Genomic DNA, 22,270 nt, shown 5'->3' with positions numbered 1-22,270 from the left:
GCTGAAGTAGAGGAGTGAGGGGCTGTGTGCTGGAAGATTAAGACAGAGAGGCAGCAACCAGATCATGTTGGGCCTTATAAAGCTGTAGTATGGGAGATTATCCATATTTAAGGTGCAGTGTGGTACTCCATCCTATGAGTAAACCACTGTGTATTTAATCATTTTCCCACCGATGGTCATTTAGGTCGTTTCATGGTTACCTCTATTTAAAACAGAGCTGCAGTGAACATCACTGCATATCCTTGGTTCTCCACCCTTGCTAATTAGAATCCTCTGGAGAGCCCTAAAACCTACCAATGCCTGGCCCTATCACTGGAGATTCTAATTTAACTGATCAAGGGTGGGCCCTGGACATTGTTGTTTCTTTGTTTTTGTTTTTTTTTAAAGCTCCCCAGGTGATTCTAATGTGTAGCTAGGGAAGAGAGCCACTGTTCTACATCCTTTTTGTGCACCTGTATCTAGGGAGGATACCCAGAAGTAGAATTGCTGTGTGGGTGGAGAGTGGATTTTAAAGTTTAATAGGTGTATCCAACTTGATTTCCCAAAGACTGTCCCAATTTACTCTTCCACCAACAGTGTTGTATCTAATTCTTCACACTCTCACCAACCTTGATATTATCCATCTTTTTTTTTTTTTAAGATTTTTTATTTATTCATTTGAGACAGGGAGATACAGAGAGAGAGAGAGCGCATGAGCAGGGGGAGAGGCAGAGGGAGAGGGAGAAGCAGGCTTCCCGCTGAGCAGGGAGCCCGATCCCAGGACCCTGGGATCATGACCTGAGCTGAAGGCAGACGCTTAACCACCCGAGCCACCCAGGCGCCCGATATTATCCATCTTTTTAATTGTTTCAATCTGGCAGACAAAAAAAAGTCTATCATTGTTTTAATTTGTGTTGCTCTGGTTACTGGTAAGTAACATCTTTTTCATGTTTTTTTTGATTTCCCTGTCAAAGTCCACCAGTTTATATCCTTTTCAAAGCCAGAATCTTTCCATTGTTGATGATGACTCAGAAGTGACTTCTGGAAGTAGGTGATGTTCCCCATTTTTCATTATGGAATCACAAGAATTCTCTGAAGACACATCTATGCAGAACAATCCCCAGAAAGTTTTAGTCCAACCAATCATGTAGGAAAGAAGATGGATTTGCTTTTACGTTTTTGCAAAAACGCCACCTTCTTGCTTCTTGCCCACCTTGATACATATGCTTACTTCCAATCCTAATGCAATTGAAGGATATTTTGAGGCCAGCAAAGGATTCATGCCAGTTTGTTTGTAAGACAGACTGGCTTTACCAGTGCATAATGGGTTAATAATATCTGCTAACTTTGTGTCTGCTAATGGGAGGCTGTCATGGGATCCTTAATCCAGTTAGGAGGTTACGTTCTTCCTTAATGCAAACTTTGGAGTATGAAGGCTTTTATTGCTAAGAATGACAAACAAGCATTTTTAATACATAGTAGGGGTGTGCCTGGCTATTTAGATACCTATAGCCAGAGATGTAAGTTCAGTGGAGTTGCATTGTACGTGCATTTAACTTACGGTGAATGAACCATTCATGTTTCTCAAAAAGAAAAAAAAAAGTAGTTGTTTAAATGGAGCTGGAGATTCTGACCTCATGAGCATGGATGGGTATATGACTCCTATTCTTTCCGTGTGAGCTTGGAGCTTGGTTCCGGTGTTGAACATATGCCATGATCCCTAAACAGCCAACTATTTCAGCCGGTGCTCAACCCAAGGAATGTCATCTCTTCCAACACTGGTGGGAACATTGGCTCTGTTGGGCTGACCAGTTACAGGCTGTGAATCTCTAATAGGGCATCCCCCTATGGATGCTTCCAAGATGAATTTTGATTATCCTCAAAGTTCACACGATGCCCTGACATTAGAACCTCACCCCGGAGTAAGATGAAAGTGCCCTGAATGTCACGTGTCATATTTGTGGTAGACAGTACTCATCTGCCTTACATCCAAGCTTTGTCATGGTCAACTATTTTTGCTGCTAAGAAAGTCCCACTGAATTCTACAAGGCATCAGATATGTGACCGTGAACTTGATCATGAGGAGAGAGTGAGGAACAAACCTGGGAGTTGTGTAAAGTTTCTAGGAGTAGGGAGGAAGCAGCAGTAGCTGAAGCTTCTACCAGGCATCTTAGGGATATAAAAAAGTCCTGTTTTGTGGCATATATTCACACAGGCAAGAAGGTTCTCTGTTAAATGCAAAGCCCTAGAACAGTGGTTCTCCAACTTCAGAATACCTAGAACTATTTTGTGGGGCGAGGAGTTGCTTGTGATAATGCATATTTCAGGGCCACTCAGGGTCTTGATTGGAGGCCAGGAATCTGCATTTTCACAAACATCCCAGCTGAATCTGTCATAGGTGGCTCCGAAACTTTGAGAATAACCTCACTTTGCTTGAATCCTCAAGGCACCAGCAGAAAGTAAAAGCCTGCAGACAGGTTGATTTAGGCTGGGGACGTGAATGATTCGATCAATAAAGAGACGGCAGCAATATTTAAATGTTTGGGCTCTGTGCGATTCATTTCTCCACTTTCCCTAGCAGCTGGAGAGCAGGGAATTTTCTGGCTTGGAGAGCCTGCAAGTCTCTGATTCCGTTGGCACCAGAATACTTCTCTTCTGAGAGCACCGCCTTCTATTCCAAGTTGTTGAATGTTTTAAGGTCAGTGATTCCCAGTCTTTATGGATTTGATGTCACAAAACTCTTTGCTCCAACTGCCACATGGCTTGCAGAGATATCCTGTGAAATTAGGATGAATGAGACCTTTTTCTGAGTTTGGATAAAGACTCTGATGACCCCAATCTGTCCACCTGGAATTTCCATCATCTGGGGGAGAAGAGAGATGGGTTACAGTGCTCTCGATAAGGATACAGAGTAATTTTTTCTTTTTTTCTTTTCTTTTTTTTTTTTTTAAGATTTTATTTATTTATTTGACAGAGAGAGACACAGCGAGAGAGGGAACACAAGCAGGGGGAATGGGAGAGGGTTAAGCAGGCTTCCCGTGGAGCAGGGAGCCCGATGTGGGGCTCGAACCCAAGATGCTGGGATCATGACCTGAGCCGAAGGCAGACGCTTAACGACTGAGCCACCCAGGTGCCCCACAGAGTAATTTTTTTTAAAAGGCAGGGGCTTCGGGATTAGTTACAGTGTTGCTGATAAGGATAAAGAATACATTTTTTTTTTTTAAAAGGCAGGACCTCATAGTTTTAAAAAGGCAGTCATTTACTTCAAACAGTTTTTTGAGTGAAATTCAGAAAAGTCACCTATTCAAGGCTTTTTGTCTCCTGTTCAGAATGGGGTTCTCTAACGTTAGGCTTCCCCAGGCCCTCTCAGTAGAAACCCTGACTGCCTTGAGGTTTGTTGCAAAAGAGCCTCCCTGTGGGTGGGTAGGCCCGGCTCTTTGGTGGTAACTTGACTCCCCTCCTTGGCAACAAGTGAGACATAACACATTTCGGGTGATGAGTTTGCTGATGGAAATGAAGACTGGCCACTCTGTTAAAGGCTAGCTTCTGTTAGTGCATTCTTTCTTTTGGGTTCGGGAGGGAGGATGTTGGGTAAAAAGTGTTGTGCGGACCACCTGCATCCAAACCCCAGGGTGGGAACGGGGAGCTGAAAAATGCAGATTCTGGGGCCTCGCTTCTGATTTAATGACTTAGAATCCTTTGAGATGAGGCCCCGATGTCACCTTCTTTTAAACCTCCCCAGGCAACTCGCATGCAGCTCAAAGTTAGGGAACTTCTGCCTTAGTAATTCTACATTGCTGCTCAATTCCTCCCAGGGCTGAGAAATTTTATTTCAAAGGATTACTGAGAAATTGGCCTGTTATTGGTCTTAACGGAAGATAGAATTGATTTCATTCTCTAAGGGCTAGTTTCTTGCTCTCTCTTACACACACACACACACACACACACACACACACACACAACAAAGCCTTTAAATTTAAGTTTCTCCATGGGATTCTAACTCTGGAAAATATTTTTTGTTTTCTTTGATAACATGGAGGGAAAGGTATCTAAAAGGAACCCGACCGTACAGGTGGGGAAGTGATTCTAGCCTCACTTTACAGATAGGGAAACTGGCTGAGAGAGTTTAGTAACTTGCCAGGGTGGTCTGCGTGGTGGAATTAGGATTTGAATTCTGGTGAAGCCGGAGCTGAAGTTTAGGCTCTAGCCACCATGAAACAGTGCTTCTTAGGAAGAAGGGATGGAGGGGATGACTTCATCTCGGATCATTTATGACTGCTAACAAAACATCAGTCTCAAGCATATCCACATCGATGCTTTGTCTCCAGATAGAAACATTGATAATAAGAATGGAGAAAGTCCCCACATATGAAGACTTCTGGGTCCCTTGTAAAACTTCTTAGATGGTGTCTAATGGGCAAACTGATCTCTGAAAGCCAAATTGCCTGCCAGAGACTGCAAAGTAGAGAATGTCCAGTCTGGAGATGTGGTTTTTGTATGTTTTTTCCATTTTTGGCCCTCACCATGTGCTTAAATACTGTGAATTGGTTGCCAACATCTACAAGCCAGGAGATCTGAGATGAAAACCTAGCTTTCCAATGTCTTTTGAAAAATGGGCTCCATGGGGTCTGCATTCTAAGTGGTCACAATCAGCTGGACTGTGCTCTGGAACATCACCAGTCCCCACCACTCCCTATAGTACCATAACCAGCCTGCCCCATTCATGCACGTTCCTTGCGTACCACCTGCAGTGTTTTGATTTTGTTACCCTTGGTGCTGTCTCATCACACATATTTTTTTTTGCAGGTTGAAACCTCCCCATACCACCCCCATATAAATCAGTTCTGGAGGTAGCCACAAGGCGAGTGCTATCCACTGGTTTTTGTTATGGAGTGTACTAGTTATTGGCTTAGAGGCAGTGTGGCATTGTGAAGAACACAGCTTACCAGCTCTCAGAGCCAGATTATCCCAGGTTAAACCCTGCCATTTTTGCTAACTACCTGTGAGACATCAGGCAAGTTATTTGTTTCCTTATCTGCAAAATGAGCATAATAATACCTACCTCATGGGGTTGCTGTGGGGATTCAATGGGGATTAATTCACGTAAGAGCTTAGACAGTCAGCAGGGAGTCTGCTTCTCCCTCTCCCGCTGACCCCTCTTGTGCTCTTTCTCTCTCTCACTCTCTCTCTCAAATAAATAAATAAAATCTTTAAAAAAAACCCCAAAAAACAAAAAACAAAACTAAGAGCTTAGACAGTCGCTGGCCTATGCCAAGTTCTATGTCAGTGTCAGCTGCTATTATTATAACCCAGTTCAACACTGATCTGGGCAGTATGTATTTTCACAAGTTCCCAGGAGTCAGGCCAAGACTTGGCCTCGTTCCCCTGGAACACCGTCCTTTGAACTTAGCTCATGAGCACAAAGCCTTGAACTCTATTTGGTAGTATCTTAAATTCTGAGGTTCTCTCCCAGCCGGGTTGATAACTGATAACAGTAGTAATAATAGGGTTAGTAAATGGTTTGCATTTTTTGTGTACCAACAAAGGAACAGACACCGTGCTATATGCATGCAGGTTGTCTAATTAACCTTCACAATAGCTTTATTCCATGGGTACTGCTATAATACCCATTTTACAGATGAAGAAACTGAGGTTTAGCACTTGGCTGAGGGTCTCACAGTCAGTAAATGGCAGAGGGGAGGCTGTGCCCAGGAAATCTGGTGCCAAACCTGCATTATAATACCTATAATACCTTTAACTCCACACTCCACAGCCCCATGCTCACATGCAAGCACACAATGCCTTCCTTAAAGAATAAAGTTGGGATATCTGTTTTCTGACCATCTTCTTCATAGGCCAACATCGTCCATTTTCCATCTTGTAGGCAAGACACCTTGAGCTTCCTTTGATGTTCTAGTGTCCTTTTCTCCTCTCTGTGGTCAAAGCCATCTATTTTTTCCTTTGCGGCACTTTCTGTCTTTGCAACTGCCCCTCCATCCAGCTGCCCCGATTGCTCCTGGGTCTGGCTTGTCTGATAGGAAGTTGACCTCCTGTGACATTGTACTACCTTCTTGGCTGCCCAGGTTGGCTTGGCCGATCTGGCAGGCTCAGGATGTCCCCTCCCTCTCTCGCCCACCAGGTGAGCCTTTCCTGAGACCAAGCCAAAGGGGCTGACCTTCTCAGCTTGAGGGAAATGGTGTATGGCTCACTGAACTGCTCTGGCAGAAGAGCTAGAGGATGTATCAGAATCCTTATCGGCCTTGCCAAGAGTGACATACACTGCGATGGATCTGGGCTTGTCGTTTCCGGGCCTTGGTCATCCATACCAAGACCTTGCCCTCTGTCAGCCCTCTGATGGGAAGTGTCAGTGATTCTAGCAGATTCAGCCCATCTCAGCTGGCTCGAGAAATCAGGATAAATTTGTCCAAATCCGGAGAGAAATAGCAAAGGCAGCCATCTCTTGATGGGATGAGAGCACGTTGGCAATGCGAAAAATATATTGTCGCCCTTCTGCCCTTAGGCTAAGAACAGGTAGGCCAGTTGAGTCAAAATCATGAAATCATTTAGCAGATCAGATGGTAAGGCCAAGCAAGCAATAACCCTAATATCCCATTGATTCCCCCACGTTTCCCTCTGTCTTACAAAGAGGTGAAACTGTGTAACTGGTTTTAGCTAGTAAACTGTGAGCCTAAGGGACATTTGTTACTCCACGACTGAGGCAGTGCAAATCCATGTGGGATTCTCCGGTCCTCTCTCCTCTCTCAGAGATTGGAAAACTATGTCCCCTGGGCCAGATACCTGTTTTTGTAAATAAAGTTCTATTGAACACAGCCATATTCATTCATTTGCATATTGTATATGGTCACTTTTGTGCTAAAATGGCAGAGTTAAGGGGTCACATGAGATGGTGATGGAGGCTGACGATATTTACTGTTTGGCCCTTTGTAGAAAAAGTTTGTTGATCCCTGTTCTAGCTAGAGCAGCTGGAGGGCAGCGGGGCTTTGGATAGCCTGGGCCCTAAGTGACTGGGTAGAAGAGAGACCCTCCACAAAGCACCATGGCTTGGGTACCCCCAGGGAAGTAAAAATGAGAACTCTTTGGTTTGGGATTGTTTGCTCCTGGATCATAACCTAACCTGTCCTCGCAGATTGCGATGGGCATTCAGGAGAAGGCATTCTACATCGGGAGGGATTCAAAAAGCCTACTTACTTCCTTGTGAAGTGAACTGCACAAGAAATACCGATGATGAGAAGGCCAATAATGATGGATGCGATGGCCACCCACTTGGCATTCCTCCCGAGCCGCTTGGATCCTTCGATGTCTCCATCGTTGTAGCTGTTCAGAGACTGGGGGACACAAAGGAAGAGCTGGTGATGACAGACAACCCACAGGGAAAGACATGCGCTCCTCAGGCTGATCTGAGCAGGCAACATTGTTATCACCGCCTCCAGGAAGCCTTCCCTGGACTCCTGGGCTAACTTCCTTCCCCTTCTGGATTTCCCGATTACCTTCGTCTTAGTATTTACCCTAGCACATTAAAAGGATTGCTTTGGCCTCTCCCATTAGAGTATAAGTGCTACGTGGGACCATTTACCTTTTGTTCAGTAAGGTTTCCAATGCCCAGTGCCATATTTGTCATGCAGAAGACGCTTGATAAATATTTGTATAATGAACAGGTATGCATGCGTCATCCAGCAGAATGGGCTTTGCAAACCCTGGTCCATGGGCCAAATCCAGCCTGCTGTTTTTATAAATGAACTTGGTTTGGAACACAGCCACACTCATCTGTTTAGAATTGTCTGTGGCTGCTTTTATGCGACAACAGAGTTATGTAGCTAGATCAGAGGCCATATGGCCCTCAAGGCCCGGTCCATTACAGAAAAAGTTCACCTCTCCTGCACTAGATGTTCAGTGCACAAGGTCAGGGACCTTGGCTGAACTGTTTACCCTCTATCCCCGAGCCAAGCTGTCATTCAACGGGTACTTACTCTATATGGCTTTCCCAGCCGGGAAAACACCGATCTACTTCTGTACTGGCTGGTAAAGAGCAGCGACCCCTCCCCAATATCCCAGCCATCCTGGCCACCCCACCTCTGAATCCCTGCAGACTTCCCCATGATCCAGCTACTTAAGGGTTACCACTTGGCCCAGCAGAATATCCTTCCTGATTGAAATTTTGTTGAATATTTGAATACTTGTTGAATATTTTAAATATCGCCTCTGTTGCTTGTACTTTGAGCATATTGGTATACTGGTATATTGGAGGGACTCAAGAAATAGGTATTTGCTAAGTGGGTGAATGAATATATCCATTTCCCTACAGGATGTGAGTTCGTTTGGGGGCAAAGTGGAGGTGCTCAGAGAATGTTTGCTGCTGAGCGGATGGCCAGGACAGCTGAACAATCTTATAATAAGCCCTCTTTATCATAACTCCCATTGCTGAGGCTCCCCCCAAAGTTCTGCTGCTGCTGAAAGAAGACTGGAAATACGTATTTATGAGTTACGGACAGAGGTTGATGAGTGCGGGTGAATTTTAGGTTTCATTGGGAACCTCTATTCTTGATGCTGAAATCACAGCATGTTGGTAATAATTGCTCCTCTTCCTGGACTATTAAGGGGGATTAGGCACATGCAGACAATTACAAGCCAGGGAAATACCCAGTATATCACTGAGCTTTCCACTTCCAGAACCTTCCATTAATTCTTGGATTCTGGCCACCTTCGCAACAAGCTGGGGGCCTCGACAGTGAAGGGGGCTTGTGTGCAGGCATCTGGTGCGAATGGGAAGGCAGGGACCTGCAGTGACGTCCAGAACTTAGAGCAGGAAGAGTTCCAGAATTCTGAGTCCTGAATTCTGGAGTGCTTGCTCAACCCTGAGTATTTATTAGAAACACCTGGCTAGTGTTTGTTTGTTTTAAATACAGATAGTTGTCCTGGAGAGATTCTGATTTAACTGGTGTGGGGACCAGATACCAGTTTTCTAAAAAAAAAATTGTGGTAAAATATACATAAAATTTACGATTTTTACTATTTTTAAGTGACTAGTTCAGTGACATTAAGTGGCACTCACATTGCTGTTCAGCCATCCCCACCATCTGTTGTCCCAAAGTGAAACTCTGTTCCCATTAAACCCTAACTCCCTATTCTTCCATCCCCTAGCACCTGGCAACTGCCATTCTGTTTTCTGTCTTTATGGATTGCACCACTCTAAGTACCTCATATAAGTGGAATCCTACAATACTTGTCCTTTTGTGTCTGGCTTATTTCATTTAGCAGTGTCCTCGGGGTTCATCACTGTTGTGGCGTGGGGCAGGATCTCCTTCCTTTTTAAGGCTGAATAGTATTCCACTGTATGTGTAATATCACAGTTCATTTATGCATTCATCCGTCGAGGGACACTTGGGTTGTTGCCATGGCATTTTTTTTTCTAAGCTTCTTAGGATTGAAAACCTTAGGTCTAGACAGCTATTTTTAATGCCCTGCACAGTCAAGGTGCCCACCGCCTTAAGATTTATTCCGAGGAAGTGTGTAACAGAGCATGGGCTCTAAGCTCAGAGAGCTGAGTTCAAATTCCATGTGTTAGCCGCTATGAGAATGAGAGCAAGTTATCAAGCTTTCTGAGCCTTGGTGTCCTCATCTGTAAACTGGGGGCAATAGTAATAGTACCTCCTTCCAGTGGAGGAGCCAACGAGTTAATGCATGCAAAGTGGTTAGCATTGCCCTAGCACATAGCATGTGCGCCATAAATGTTAGCTTTTATTGTGAATTGCCACCATCTGTCTGTTCTTCCTCCAACACTGAGGTCTTTGGGGTGCAGGAGACTCATCTGGGCTACTTATCAGAATCATAGATGATCAGGCTCTGCCCCTTGCTGGAGCAGCATCATTGAGGACATAAGTTTGAGAAACTTTGTTTTAGAGTCTTCATGATCAAAGTCACTACGTAGACCCCCAAATTCTGAGCTCACAATCCAGCTTATTTCTTTTTTAATTTTTATATTTTTCACAATCCAGTTTAAAGTTATGTAGACTTGGATGCTCCTAAAGTGATCATTATCCTATTGTGCTGCTTTGGAAAACGCAGTTCCGAGATGCGCTTCGTCATGGCAACGCACTCGTGTTGCTGTAACCAGAGGAAAAATAACGAGACCCCTCCCACCCCCAAATATTGTCAACTCCTGGCTGTTTGGATGAAAAAACCAGTTTCATGTTCTCAAGTGGGAAGAATAGCAAGTCTGTGCCATACCGAGGGGTACATCTCTATCTGTGCCATGAGAACAGGTGAGATGGGGGCTTCTTGAGCTACTTGTTTACTACAGGTTAGCAGGGCCATACTGGTGACCTGGCCGAGGGGGATTTGGGTGCAAGCCATCAGTAAGTCTTGCTCACCCTTCATTACTTGCTGCCGGTCTGGCATCTTGTATGTGACCCTTCTCTCTGCAAACCACCCTCTCGCTGGGGCTCCTAAAGGACATGCTGAGTCGTCTAGGAATGAGGCCATGGTTGGCTTGAAAAGCAGATGAAAGCCTCTTTCAGTATCCACTGTGGACTCTCCTCCCCCCATGAGTTCTCTTATGAATCCATTTCCTCCTCTGGGCCTTAAAGAAGGGGCTGCCCAGGGGCAAATCTGCTGGGGAAATGTAAGGATGTGGAGAGATGAGGGTGGGGACGTTAGAACTCCCAGATTTCGCTCTGAAGGACTTCACTGGTTGAGGAATCTCAGGGTTTGGGGTGGAGATCTAACAAAGAAGCGAGAAGGAATTAATGCTCCCCTCCCCCATTCATTGGCTGTCATTCTTTTCCCTTCCCAATTGGAATTGCGTGCTAAGGATCTCCTGGCAGATGCTACAGACTGAAGTGGTGGAAATGGGTTGTAGAGAAAATGCATGGCTTATAAATCTTTTTCTGAAGAGCTTAGAAAGCAAACTATCCCATCTGCTGTGCGAGAACTAGAAAGAAACGGGATGGCTTAGATATTTAACATTTATATGATCTTATTAGTTCTTTTACATATTACAGATGTAATTTGTGATCACATAAAGCATTCGAATGCTACCGAAGCATCCAGTAAATAGTAAGCTCTTCTCATCTTATTTCCAAGAGATAACCATTGTTCGCAGTTTGGTACCTTTGCTTCTAGATCCCCCCCACCCCAGGAATAATATGAAAGGAAAACTGACACTTTCTTGCTTCCATTATGGCTAAGCACATCATGTGTCTCAGTCAAGATAAAGAAACAGCAGTTTGCACCCTGAGATAACCCAAGAATACAGAGTCGGTCTGTTGAGCCCACATCCCTCCAATATTAAAACCTTGAGTATTTCCCATCAGTCTTGGCAAAGACAACTTCATCTCTGCCTTGTGCGATGTCGGTGCCCAAACGTAGGTCACTTCCTTTGTGGATATTGTAATCTCTTGAGAAAGATACTGTTTCGCTTTGTTAAGTTTTTAAATCATGAACAGACTACTGTATAACTTGGTAACCTTGGCAATTTTGCATTTGTTTCCTTTAAATACTTGTGTTGTGCTTTTATTCGTCTAGCTGGTCCTTTTGAAGTTGGACTTCTTTGCATTTCTTTCCAAGTGAAATTTTTTCTTTTCTAAATGTTTTGGTCTCTGAGTCTTTCTTTGACATAACTAATAGCAGGTAACGTTTATTGAGTATTTATGTGTGCCAGGCACTGTGTTAAGGATTATCTCAGTAGTCCTCATAACAAGTCTGTGAGGTAGAGTTTCCATATTACTCATGGGAAAATTGAGGTACAGAGAAGTTAAAATGATTTGCCCAGAGTCACATAGCTAGTTTGGTAAAATGTGTATGCATGTATACGAATGTTTATTGGTTAAATGTAGTTCTTCTTGATATACTTATTTCCTTTGTTCAGTTTTCTGTTAGTTTGTCTTTTTCTTATTGATTTGTGAGAACTTTTTATATATTGTAGATCAGCATTGTACAGTAGAAATATAATGGGAGGCATGTATGTGACTTTAAATTTTCTAGTTGCCCCATTAAAAAATAAAAATAAATAGGTGAAAATAATTTTTATATTGTATTTAAAAGTGTATGTGCGCACACACACACACAGAGTTTTTTGTTTGTTTTCTGTTTATTCCAAAGTTATGAATAATATTATACTATATCTGTTCTGCAACTTGCGTTTTTCCACTATTATAGCGGGTGTGCCTTTTCAAGCTAGTGCTTCTAGGTCTATCTCTTTCTTTTTTTTTTCCCTCCAGGCATGATTTAAAATAACAAGTTATACTGATAGAGTTCCTAATTCTTGCCTCCTTGGGGGAAAATCTTAAATTGTCATGGTGCTTGTTGTTATTGTTTTTTAGGTAGGTAACTTTTTGTTTTCAAATAGCTTCAAACTTGCAGAAAAGTTGTGAGCATAGTTGTCCCCTTCTTTTTAATGGCTCTGTAGTAGTCACTTACTATGACTGCGGCTGTACCTCACCAGTAGACATTTAAGTCATTTAAAGTTTGTTGCAGTTACATAATATGCTTCAGTAGACATTATTATTCATATATTTTTGCACATGTTTGAGCCTCTCCTTAGGACAGATTCATAGGAATAGAACTGCTAAATCAAAAGGTAGATGTAGTTACATTGGAGAGACAGAGTCAAATTGCCCTGCCAAAAATCTAGACAGATTTATACTTCCACTAACAGTACTTAAGTGCCCTTTCCCCCACATCCTTGCCAAAACTGTATTATCAATCTTTTTTTTTTTTTTTTTTGCCATTCTGACAGGTTACAAGGAATCTCAGAATGACATTTCTTTGATTCAGTGGTGAGACTGAGCTATCTTTACGTCCTTCAGACCTCTGCTCAAATGTCCACCTTAGAGAAACTTTCTAAGAACAATGAATTTAAAACTCTTTCTGGTGACCAACACAGTGCCTGAAACATAGGAGATCAATAAATACTTGTTACATGGATGAATGTTTATTGGTCAATTGTGTTTCTTCTTGATGAATTTTGTACTTATATCCTTTGTCTAGTTTTCTATCAGTTTGTCTTTTTCTTATTGATTTGTGAGAACTTTTTATATATCACAGATCACCACTGTGCAACAAAAATATAACAGGAGCCACATATGTAATTTTAAATTTTCCAGTAACCACACTTAAAAAGTAAAAATAAATAGGGGAAATTAATAATATATATTTGATTTAACCCAACATGTCCAAAATAATATCATTAAAACCTGTGGTACGACCCATATTTCAAATACTCTATAGTCACATATGGCTAGTGGCAACTCTTCTGAATAGCACAGCAGATAATATACCATAATCTGTTATGTATATTGCAAAATTTTCTCCTGGTTTCTCCCAGTTCATTTTCTTTCCAAATTATAACTTCTATTTTGATATAGATTGAGGCTCACGAGAAGTTGCAAACTATAGATAATACCAGGAGTTCTCATGAACACTTCACCAAGCTTCCCCTAATGATACCTTATGTCACCACAGTACTTTGTCAAGACTAGGAAACTGACATTGGTATGGCACTGTTAACTCAGGCATAGACCTTATTCAGATTTCACCAGTTTTTACATATCCTCTTTTTTTGGGGGTGTGTGTATAGTTCTATGAAATTTTGTCTCATCTAGATTGGAGTGTCCACACACAGAAATTCTTTCATGTTACATCCTTCCCCCATGTCTGTATTTATTGTCTTCTAACTCCTATACGTGGTGCTTGGATGTTGCCTGGAGTTCCTTTCTGAGCTGTAGACCTCATAATTTCCCAACCCACCTACGCTTATTTTAAGGTGCTGGGTAGCAAGTTTCTCTGTTCACCATGCAAAGTATGTTAAAGAGAGGGACCTTTGGTTTCCTTCCAGTTTTTCTTTTCCTCTCTGAGGCAAATGAACCTTTCTCAGGATGTAGAACAAACAAGGCCTCATCACACATTTTGTAAGACACTCAAGAGTCCCCAGCAGTGCCTTTTCTCTTTTTTCCAAGCTTGGGCTTATGCTGGCAAAATGTAAGAGTCATTACAAAACCTAAGGAGAGCATCCAGGTCTCGGTCAGCTGCCATGAGCCAGCAAAGGTCACACTTTGACAGAAATGTGGGCAAGCTCCTTTCTCCTGAAGTGAATACTAATGATGTCATGGTCTCTGCATCAAGTTATTTCAAGTTTATTTATATATCCCTTCCCTGGATGGACACATGATACTCAAATACCCACAGAAGGAAAGTTGGTCAGGAACCAGAAATGAGGGTGACTGTTTCTAGGCCAAACCTCAAAAAACAAAACAAAACAAAAACCCAACCAAAAACACAAGTGCAGCAGAGAGCAGCAAGACTATGTCATGAGGCTCTGCGGCCAGGACACCTGGCTGCCTATCAGAAGGTTCAGGCAACTCCTGGCATCCACATTTCCAAGAAGGAGAGACTCCATGTAGCTCCATAAATTTTGCTAAGTGGAGTTGAACACCAGGGGATTCAATGTTCTAGAAATTTGTGACACTTCACACCAAATGGTAAAGCTATACCACTGTCCAGAGCCAGGAAAATATGGAAAGTACTTTGTCCTTTCCCTCTGGTCTTAGAGCAGAACTCTTGCCACATCCTACATGATACTGGATGAGACAGCATGACCTATGGAGTGGCCACCAGGTGTAGGCTTGAGATGCAAGTCTTCCAAGTTGTACTTTTTTTTTTTTATTCCCCTGTGTTGGTGGTTCTCAACCCCAACTGACCTTAGAATTACCTGGAGGGACTTTACAAATTCCTATGCCCAAGCCCCCTCCATGACCAATCGAATCAAGATTCTCTGGTGGTTTTTTGTAAGCTTCCCAGGTTAGTTCAAGAAGAGTCACGAACCACTGTCCTAGATGGATAGCCATCCATCCATCCATGCATCCATGCATCCATCCATCCATCCATTCATCCATCCACCCATCCATCCAAAAATCATTTGTTGAGCACCAACTATATGCCAGACAGTGCTCCCCACCCTCATGGAGCTTACATTCTGGTGAAGACCGAAAATAAATAAACATGTTAATAAACAAGATGATGGCAGAATATTATTAAGGCAAGAAAAATAGGGTGCAGGGAGGGACCTCTCGCTGAGGGGGTGGTAGGTAGACTGACACGTGAAGACTTGAGAAGGGGCCAGGCCTGCAAAGAGTTGAGGGGGAAGAGGAAGGCTGGCAGGGAAGACAGCACGTGCAAAAGTCTAGGGGTAGGAAATAATTTTCTTACTGAAGGTACTTAAGAAAACCCAGGAGGAAATCTAAGAGTGGAGGGAGAGGAGAGAGAGAGAAAGATGAGAAGAGGCTGGAGGTAAACCAGGGTTTGTGTTAGTTACAATAATAATGGATTATGGCAATTAATAGTTAATATTCACAAGGTACCTACTCTGTGCCAGGTCCTGGACTAACATTTTATACCATCATATAACTGAATCTTCACCATGACCCTTATGGGGGTAAAAAATTGTATCTGCTGAGAAAACCGAGACTCAGAGACAGGGAAGCAAATAATGTGTTTGCTTCCAAAGGCAGCTTTCTAAGGGGGCTACAAACTTCAGCGAATGATAATAAGTTAATTGGCAAAGCTCTTACGATAACTACGTCTTTATGTCCACAAGAACCTAAGAGCTAGATTTAATACACTGTGGATAACCCAGCTTCATGTAGCTGACTTGATTCCAATTTAATAAAACCTTGGCCACTGATGTGAAAAATAGGGCAAATATGTCTCTAATCTGTGCTACTGATCTCCCTGTCCTAAATTTGTTCATTTCTTTGTTCTTGCCTACCACCAAACGTGCTCAGAAATCCCACATTCACCCTCGAACAAAATTAGCCCCCAAACACAAAATAATAACAATGGGAGACATTGTCATTTGTTGTTGTTTTTATATTTTGGTTTCCTGGTCATTATGGATTAAATGAGTTAATACACGTAAAGTGCTTTGAGCAGTGCTTGGGAAATCGCGCCTGTAAGCATTAGCTATTACATCGATATTATTATTATTATGCCATATGCTGATTGATGAGGATGAAAACAAATGAGCTGTTAGATATACTTTGGTATGGGGCGCCTGGGTGGCTCAGTCGTTAAGCGTCTGCCTTCAGCCCAGTGTCCTGGGATCAAGCCCGACATGGGGCTCTCTGCTCGGCGGGAAGCCTGCTTCTCCCTCTCCCACTCCCCCTGCTTGCGTTCCCTCTCTCGCTGTGTCTCTCTGTCAAATAAATAAATAAAATCTTAAAAAAATATGTATATATATATACTTTGGTATGCTCCACATTCCCCTTGTCCAATTGCTCCTCCTTAGGATTATGTCTACTGTTAAGAAAAAAAAGACCTGGGTAAAAACCAAAAGTCCTCTTCCCCCTTGGTAGGTCATAGAACACATTTCTGTTACCTGGGACAGGTAAGCAGTGAAGCAGGCAGTGACATCACAGTGGGAAGTAGCTTTTCTGGAAAGCTCTTGATGTCTGATAATGCCAGAAGAGAAGACAGCATAAATCACTCATGTTGGGAGATGGGATGGGAGCCCTGAGTGACCTTGGCTGGAAACCTGTCCTCCGCTCCCCATTGCTCTGGGAGAGAGACGCATGTTCTTAATCATGGCCTGCCAAGCCCTGCAGGGTCTGACCTCTGCCTGCCTCTCCAGCCCCATTTGGAACCTTCATCCTTGCTCCCCACCTCCCTCTTTCCAGACCCCCCACCCCCACCGCCGTCTTTGTCCTGGTCATTTCCTCTGCTGGAAGCCCTCCTCCCTTGATGTCTCATGTGGCCAGTGCCTGTTCTTTCTTCCGGTCTCAGCTTTCATGTCTACTTCCTCAGGGCAGCCTTCTCAGGTCACCCCATCTTCAGTAGGTCGCCTGACCTATGTGCTGTCTCAGTCTTCATCTGTTTCCTTCATGCCCTCCTCTTGATGCGACTCAGTTATTTTACCCTGTTGCTGAGTGACTCCACCACCTGATTGTGAGCTCCATGAGCGTTTTTACTTTTTACTCATCACCCTTTTCCCAGTGCCTAATGGAGGGTCTGACACTTAGTATTCCTTCAGTTCCCTTATACGAGGTTGAATGGACAGAAAAGCAAACCAGTAACACAAACAATGCAAATAAACACTGACATGAAGCAGTTGGCCAACTTAACTTTCTGAACAAGGCGACCAGTCATTTTGGTAGTGGCAGAACAGAGGGTAAACTGAGTCATCGAACTTCTGTGTCAGAGTCCTGAAGGGTGGGCTTCTGCCTTAGAATGGCAGACATGGGTTTACTGTGTGAATGACCAGAATAAAGAATTTGTGGCTTGAGGTCAAGCGCTCATGAGGGAGTTTTAGCCACTTTTACTTCATAAGCCAGAGTTACTGACAGTTTTTCACTTAAATGGAAGCCACCCCCCTGCCCCCAGTACTGGTCTATGTTTATGTGAATTGTGCTATATCTCATTTTATTACAGACAGTATTATACAATAGATATTTGAATCTTTAACATGGTCGTAGTTGACCTCAAAGGAAAATAAGGCCTTGTAGGGATGGCTCCGAGTCTCAGTTTTCCTCATTTGTAAAATGGGGGTAATAATGTCTACAACACAGGCTGTTTGTGAGGCTTAATTGAGATCATGCCTGTGAAGGACCCAGCAGTGCCTCATTTCCTCTTGAAAACAATGTGGAAAGATCTGCACTAACATTCCCAGTGTATAGGTGGGAAAACCAAGGCTCAGAGAAGGTAGGTGGAAGGGATGGGGCAGGGTTTAGAACTCGAGTTGAGTGCAGAGCCTGAACCACCAGTATCTGCCTTTGACTCTGTTGCCAGTTCTTGCTGGGAGCTGGAGAGAGAGGCTACAAGCAAAAAAAAAAAAAAGAAAAAGAAAAAAGTTGTTTTATTGGAAACTCTGCAACACATAGACTCCCCCCCCCTCCCCGGACTAGGGTCTCAAAGCAAGTGAAAGAAGCAAGGGCCAGACAGCCTATTAGATATCAGATAAGGGACTTATATCCAGAATATATAAAGAACTCTTACAATTCAACAACAAAAAGACAACTCAATTAAAAATGGCAAAGGATCTGAATAGACGTTTCTTTCTTTCTTTCTTTTTTTTAAAGATTTTATTTATTTATTTGAGAGAGAATGAGAGAGAGAGCACTTGAGAGGGGGGAGGGTCAGAGGGAGCAGCAGACCCCCTGCTGAGCAAGGAGCCCGATATGGGACCCAATCCTGGGACTCCAGGATTATGACCTGAGCCGAAGGCAGTCGCTTAACCAACTGAGCCACCCAGGCGCCCCTAGACGTTTTTTTCAAACAAGATATACAGTGGCCAATAAGGACATGAGAAGAGGCTCAATATCATTAGTCACTGAGAAGCTGCAAATCTAAACCACAAGATACCCACTAGGATGGCTAGAATAAAAAAGACAGACGAGGGGCACCTGGGGGGCTCAGTCAGTTAAGCATCTGACTTTTTTTTTTTTTTAAAGATTTATTTATTTATTTGAGAGAGCGAGAATGAGAGTACATGAGAGGGGGGAGAGTCAGAGGGAGAAGCAGGCTCCTCACCGAGCAGGGAGCCCGATGCGGGACTCGATCCCGGGACTCCAGGATCATGACCTGAGCCCGAAGGCAGTTGCTTAACCAACTGAGCCACCCAGGCGCCCTAAGCATCTGACTCTTGATTTCGGCTCAGGTCATGGTCTCAGGGTCCTGGGATGGAGCCCCACGTCAGGCTCTGCGCTCACTGGGGAGTCTGCTTGTCCCTCTCCCTCTGCCCTCTCCCCCACTTGCACTCGTGCTCTTTCTCTCTCTCTAAAACAAATAAAATAAAAAATATTTAAAAAACAACAGACAAGTTTTATTGAGGAGATGGGGACACTGGAACCCTCCTGCATGAAACTGTCCAAACAGCACAGCTGCTTTGGAAACATTCAGCAGTTTCTAAAAAAGTTAACATAGAGTTACTTTGTATGACTCCGCAATTCCGCTCCTAAGTATACACCCAAGAGAAGAAAACATACACACACAAGAACTTATCCATGAACGTTCATAGAGCATTACTGATGATAGCCAAAAAAATGGAATCAACCCAAATGTCCATCAACAAGTGAATGGAAAAACAAAATGTGGTCTTTTCATACAATGGAATATTACCTCACTTTAAAAAGAGGTACTGACTGGTGCGTGAGCATGGCTGAACCTGGAAAACACTATGCTAAGTGAAAGAAGCCAGACATAAAAGATCATATAATGTATGATTCCGTTTATACATGACGTCTAGAATAGGTAAATCCATAGATACAGAAAGTCAATTAGTGGTTGCCAGGGGTTAGGGGAAAGAGGCATGGCAAATGATTACTAATGGGTATGGAATTTCTTTCTGGGGTGATGAAAATTTATTGGAATTAAGGACTGGTAATGATTGCACAACCTTGTGAGTATACTAAAAATCACTTGAGTTGTACACTTTTTTTTTTTTTTAAAGAAGCAAGGCCTGGTGACAGAGCTTTTGCATCTCGAGGGCTCCAGTGGACAAATGATGGAGGCCAGAGAAGTTCATGGTGTCAGGCAAGCGATGATGTGAAGGCTTAGAAGCAGCCCGGGTGGCATTTGACAGTTACCCCAGTGTCCACTGGAAGCAGCTGCCAGGCCCTGCTGGTGTTAACAGCGCATTAGAGTTTTGTGTGAGCACGTGAGAAACACCTCTCAGAAATACAGAAAGGAATTTTGCGGGAGTTGACGTGGCAGGGAGGGCCAAGAACCAGTGAAGCCTGGGCTGTTGTTTATTAATGTCAACTATATTTGCACTCACAGGTCATGAATGCCTTAGGGAAACTGGGACCCAGGCAAAAATGGATATTGCTTCTTCAGGGACCAGATTAGTTCTGAGTGATTGTTCTAGTTTGGAATGAGGGTTGAAGTAAAAGTAAACCAAGAATTTGCTCCTACATGTGGGAGCAGTATGGCTTGGGGCCGAGGCAAAGTAATGATCTATGAAGAGCTCTTGTGTGACATCCCCTCTCCCCCCGCCCACCCTGGATAACAGAAGCCCTAGTTCTCTATTTTGTGGCCTATTCTGGGATTCCTTCCTGGGGGAGTTAGGTCCATTTTAAGTGGATGACATAGATATCATCGTATTTGTCCCTGGAATATTCTGCCACCATGCTTATTCTGCCCCAGGGCCTTAGCACTTCCTGGCTCTGCCCAGATCTTCCCATGGCTGGCTTGATTTCATCCTTCAGCCAACCACCCTTTCTAATGTAGATTCTCTTCTCCACCTCCTGCCCCCACTAGTCTTTCTCTCTCATACTTCCTTGCTTATTTTCTTCACAGCGCTTACCACTCTCTGAAATGATCTTGTTTATGTGCTAACCTGTATATGGTCTGTCTTCTCCCACTAAGACAAGTTCCTAGAGAGCTGAGACCTTGACTGTCTCATTCAACAAATAGGGAAGGCTGTGGTTGTCCTGTGCAGCCCATGGAGTATTGGGCAAGTTTGCCCAATCTGGGGCAGAGTGGATCCCTTTGGCGTGGATCTGAAGCCACACTCTGCAAATAGATCATCTGTTTGTTTCCTGTGTCTTCTTTCTCAACCGGTTCACAAATCTTGAGGGGAAGGAGAGAAGTTAATTCACTGACCCAACATGTAGGCCTCTTCTAGTCAGAGAACCAGCTAGCTCACAGATGCCCCAAATGCCAGCTGTATTAAGGGTCACCATAGGGCACCTGGGTGGCTCAGATGGTTAAGCGTCTGCCTTCGGCTCAGGTCATGATCCCAGGGTCCTGGGATCGAGTCCCACATTGGGCTCCCGGCTCGGCGGGGAGCCTGCTTCTCCCTCTGACCCTCTCCCCTCTCATGCTGTTTCTCTCTCGCTCGCTCTCTAAAAAATAAATAAATAAAATCTTTAAAAAAAAAAAAAGGGTCACCATAATGTCTGGCACATATTAAGTGTTCAAACATTGTTGGACAAGTGAATGAATATGAGAGAACCCCCCCCCTCCTTACTTCCTAACCTTGAAAAGTGGCCAGAGGTTTCCCAAATGCTGTGGTATCTTCTCCAAGGGGGACCAGGCATATTCGAGTGATGTTTGTGTTGGCTTAAAGCTCTCTTCCCTCATCTGAATTCCTTTTCCCACCTTTCCTCTTTGAAGCTCGGAGCTAAGTGCTGCCCAACCAACTTCCTACCATGGTGGCTGGGGCCAAGGATGCCATAATTGGAAGAAAAGGCTGGTGACCCAGGCTTTCTCTGTCTTTGGCCATACAGATGTCTATTTGCCACATGCCCTGCCTCTTCTGTTTTCCTTCTCGTTGAAAATGGGTTTTGGACTTTGTCACAATCAAGCACAAATGTGGAAGGGACTTTTTGGGGGGCTTATGGGATGTTGAAGTGTTAGAGACATTCTTGCCAGAGTCCATTTCTTTCTGTTGGTAGATCCCTAGGAAAGTGTTGCTCAAGGGGAGATACTATGAGCCACATGTTCTTCAAAAGCATGAAGAACTTACCTCAGGAGCATCAGGTGCCCTCTGTGTGGTTGAGAGAACAAAAAAGTGGGCTTCGCTATGGAAAATAGTATGTTTTAAATTTTTGTTTGCTTTTGTTTGATCTACTAAATTGCCAATATTGAAATCCTGATTTTAGAATATGTTCCCTTTTCTTTAAGGCACCTCTTTTCTTGGGGCACCTGGGTGGCTCAGTCGGTTAAGCATCTGCCTTTGGCTCAGGTCATGATCTCAGGGGCCTGGGATAGAGTCCCGTGTCGGGCTCCCTGCTCAGCAGGGAATCTGCTTCTCCCTCTTCTTTTGCCCCTACCCCCGCTTATGCTCTCTCTCTCTCTCTCTCTATCTCAAATAAATAAATAAATCTTAAACAAAAACACCTCTTCTCTCAAAACCATCCTCCTCTTCACCATCCCTGAATCTCTAGTACATATTTGGCCAGTGGGAATGAGGTTACCTCTCTGTCTCTGTCTATGTGTGTGTATCTCTGCCTCTTTATTTGTCTCTGTCTCTCTCCTCTCTCTCACACACACACACAGACTCACATACCTATATAGACTTACATTAATGCCTGAACACAGCCTCAGATGCTTCTGTTCAGGTGTAAGAACTTTTTTTATATAGATCAGCATTGTCTTAGATCCCTAACTCCTCGATAGCAAGGCTCCATCAAAATAGCTTGATGGACATGGGCACTTTAGTAGTAATGTCTGAGTTTTCAGATGACTTTGGGATTTCTCATTTTGATTTTGCTTGCTCCTAAGTTTCTGTGCCTAAAGGTAGTACTGGGAGTTCAGAGATGGGGCTTGCAGATCACAAGGC

At 43.6% G+C, this 22,270-nt stretch overlaps 1 protein-coding gene across 6 annotated transcripts in view; it reads right to left on the bottom strand.

Annotated features, from left to right (window-relative positions):
* The window catches only part of TMEM233 (transmembrane protein 233), a 39,401-nt gene that overhangs the window by 5,775 nt on the left and 11,356 nt on the right, over positions 1–22,270 (bottom strand). For 3 of the 6 annotated variants that reach the window (XM_045887525.3, XM_045887526.3, XM_045887530.3), the window contains exon 2: positions 7,189–7,325. In XM_045887525.3, the coding sequence (XP_045743481.1) occupies positions 7,189–7,325 (137 nt within the window). Of the gene's footprint in view, positions 1–1,684; positions 2,843–5,190; positions 6,778–7,188; positions 7,326–22,270 lie in introns of those variants that run through there. The other 3 variants (XM_045887528.3, XM_045887532.3, XM_045887529.3) reach the window with 3 other exon arrangements.

This window comes from Mirounga angustirostris, unplaced genomic scaffold (assembly GCF_029215605.1).
Source record: "Mirounga angustirostris isolate CCGP_5_RB_7025 unplaced genomic scaffold, mMirAng1.0.hap1 SCAF_14, whole genome shotgun sequence".
NCBI lineage: Eukaryota > Metazoa > Chordata > Mammalia > Carnivora > Phocidae > Mirounga > Mirounga angustirostris.
Note: the sequence above shows the minus strand (reverse complement) of the source record. Positions and strands in the feature narration are given on the sequence as shown.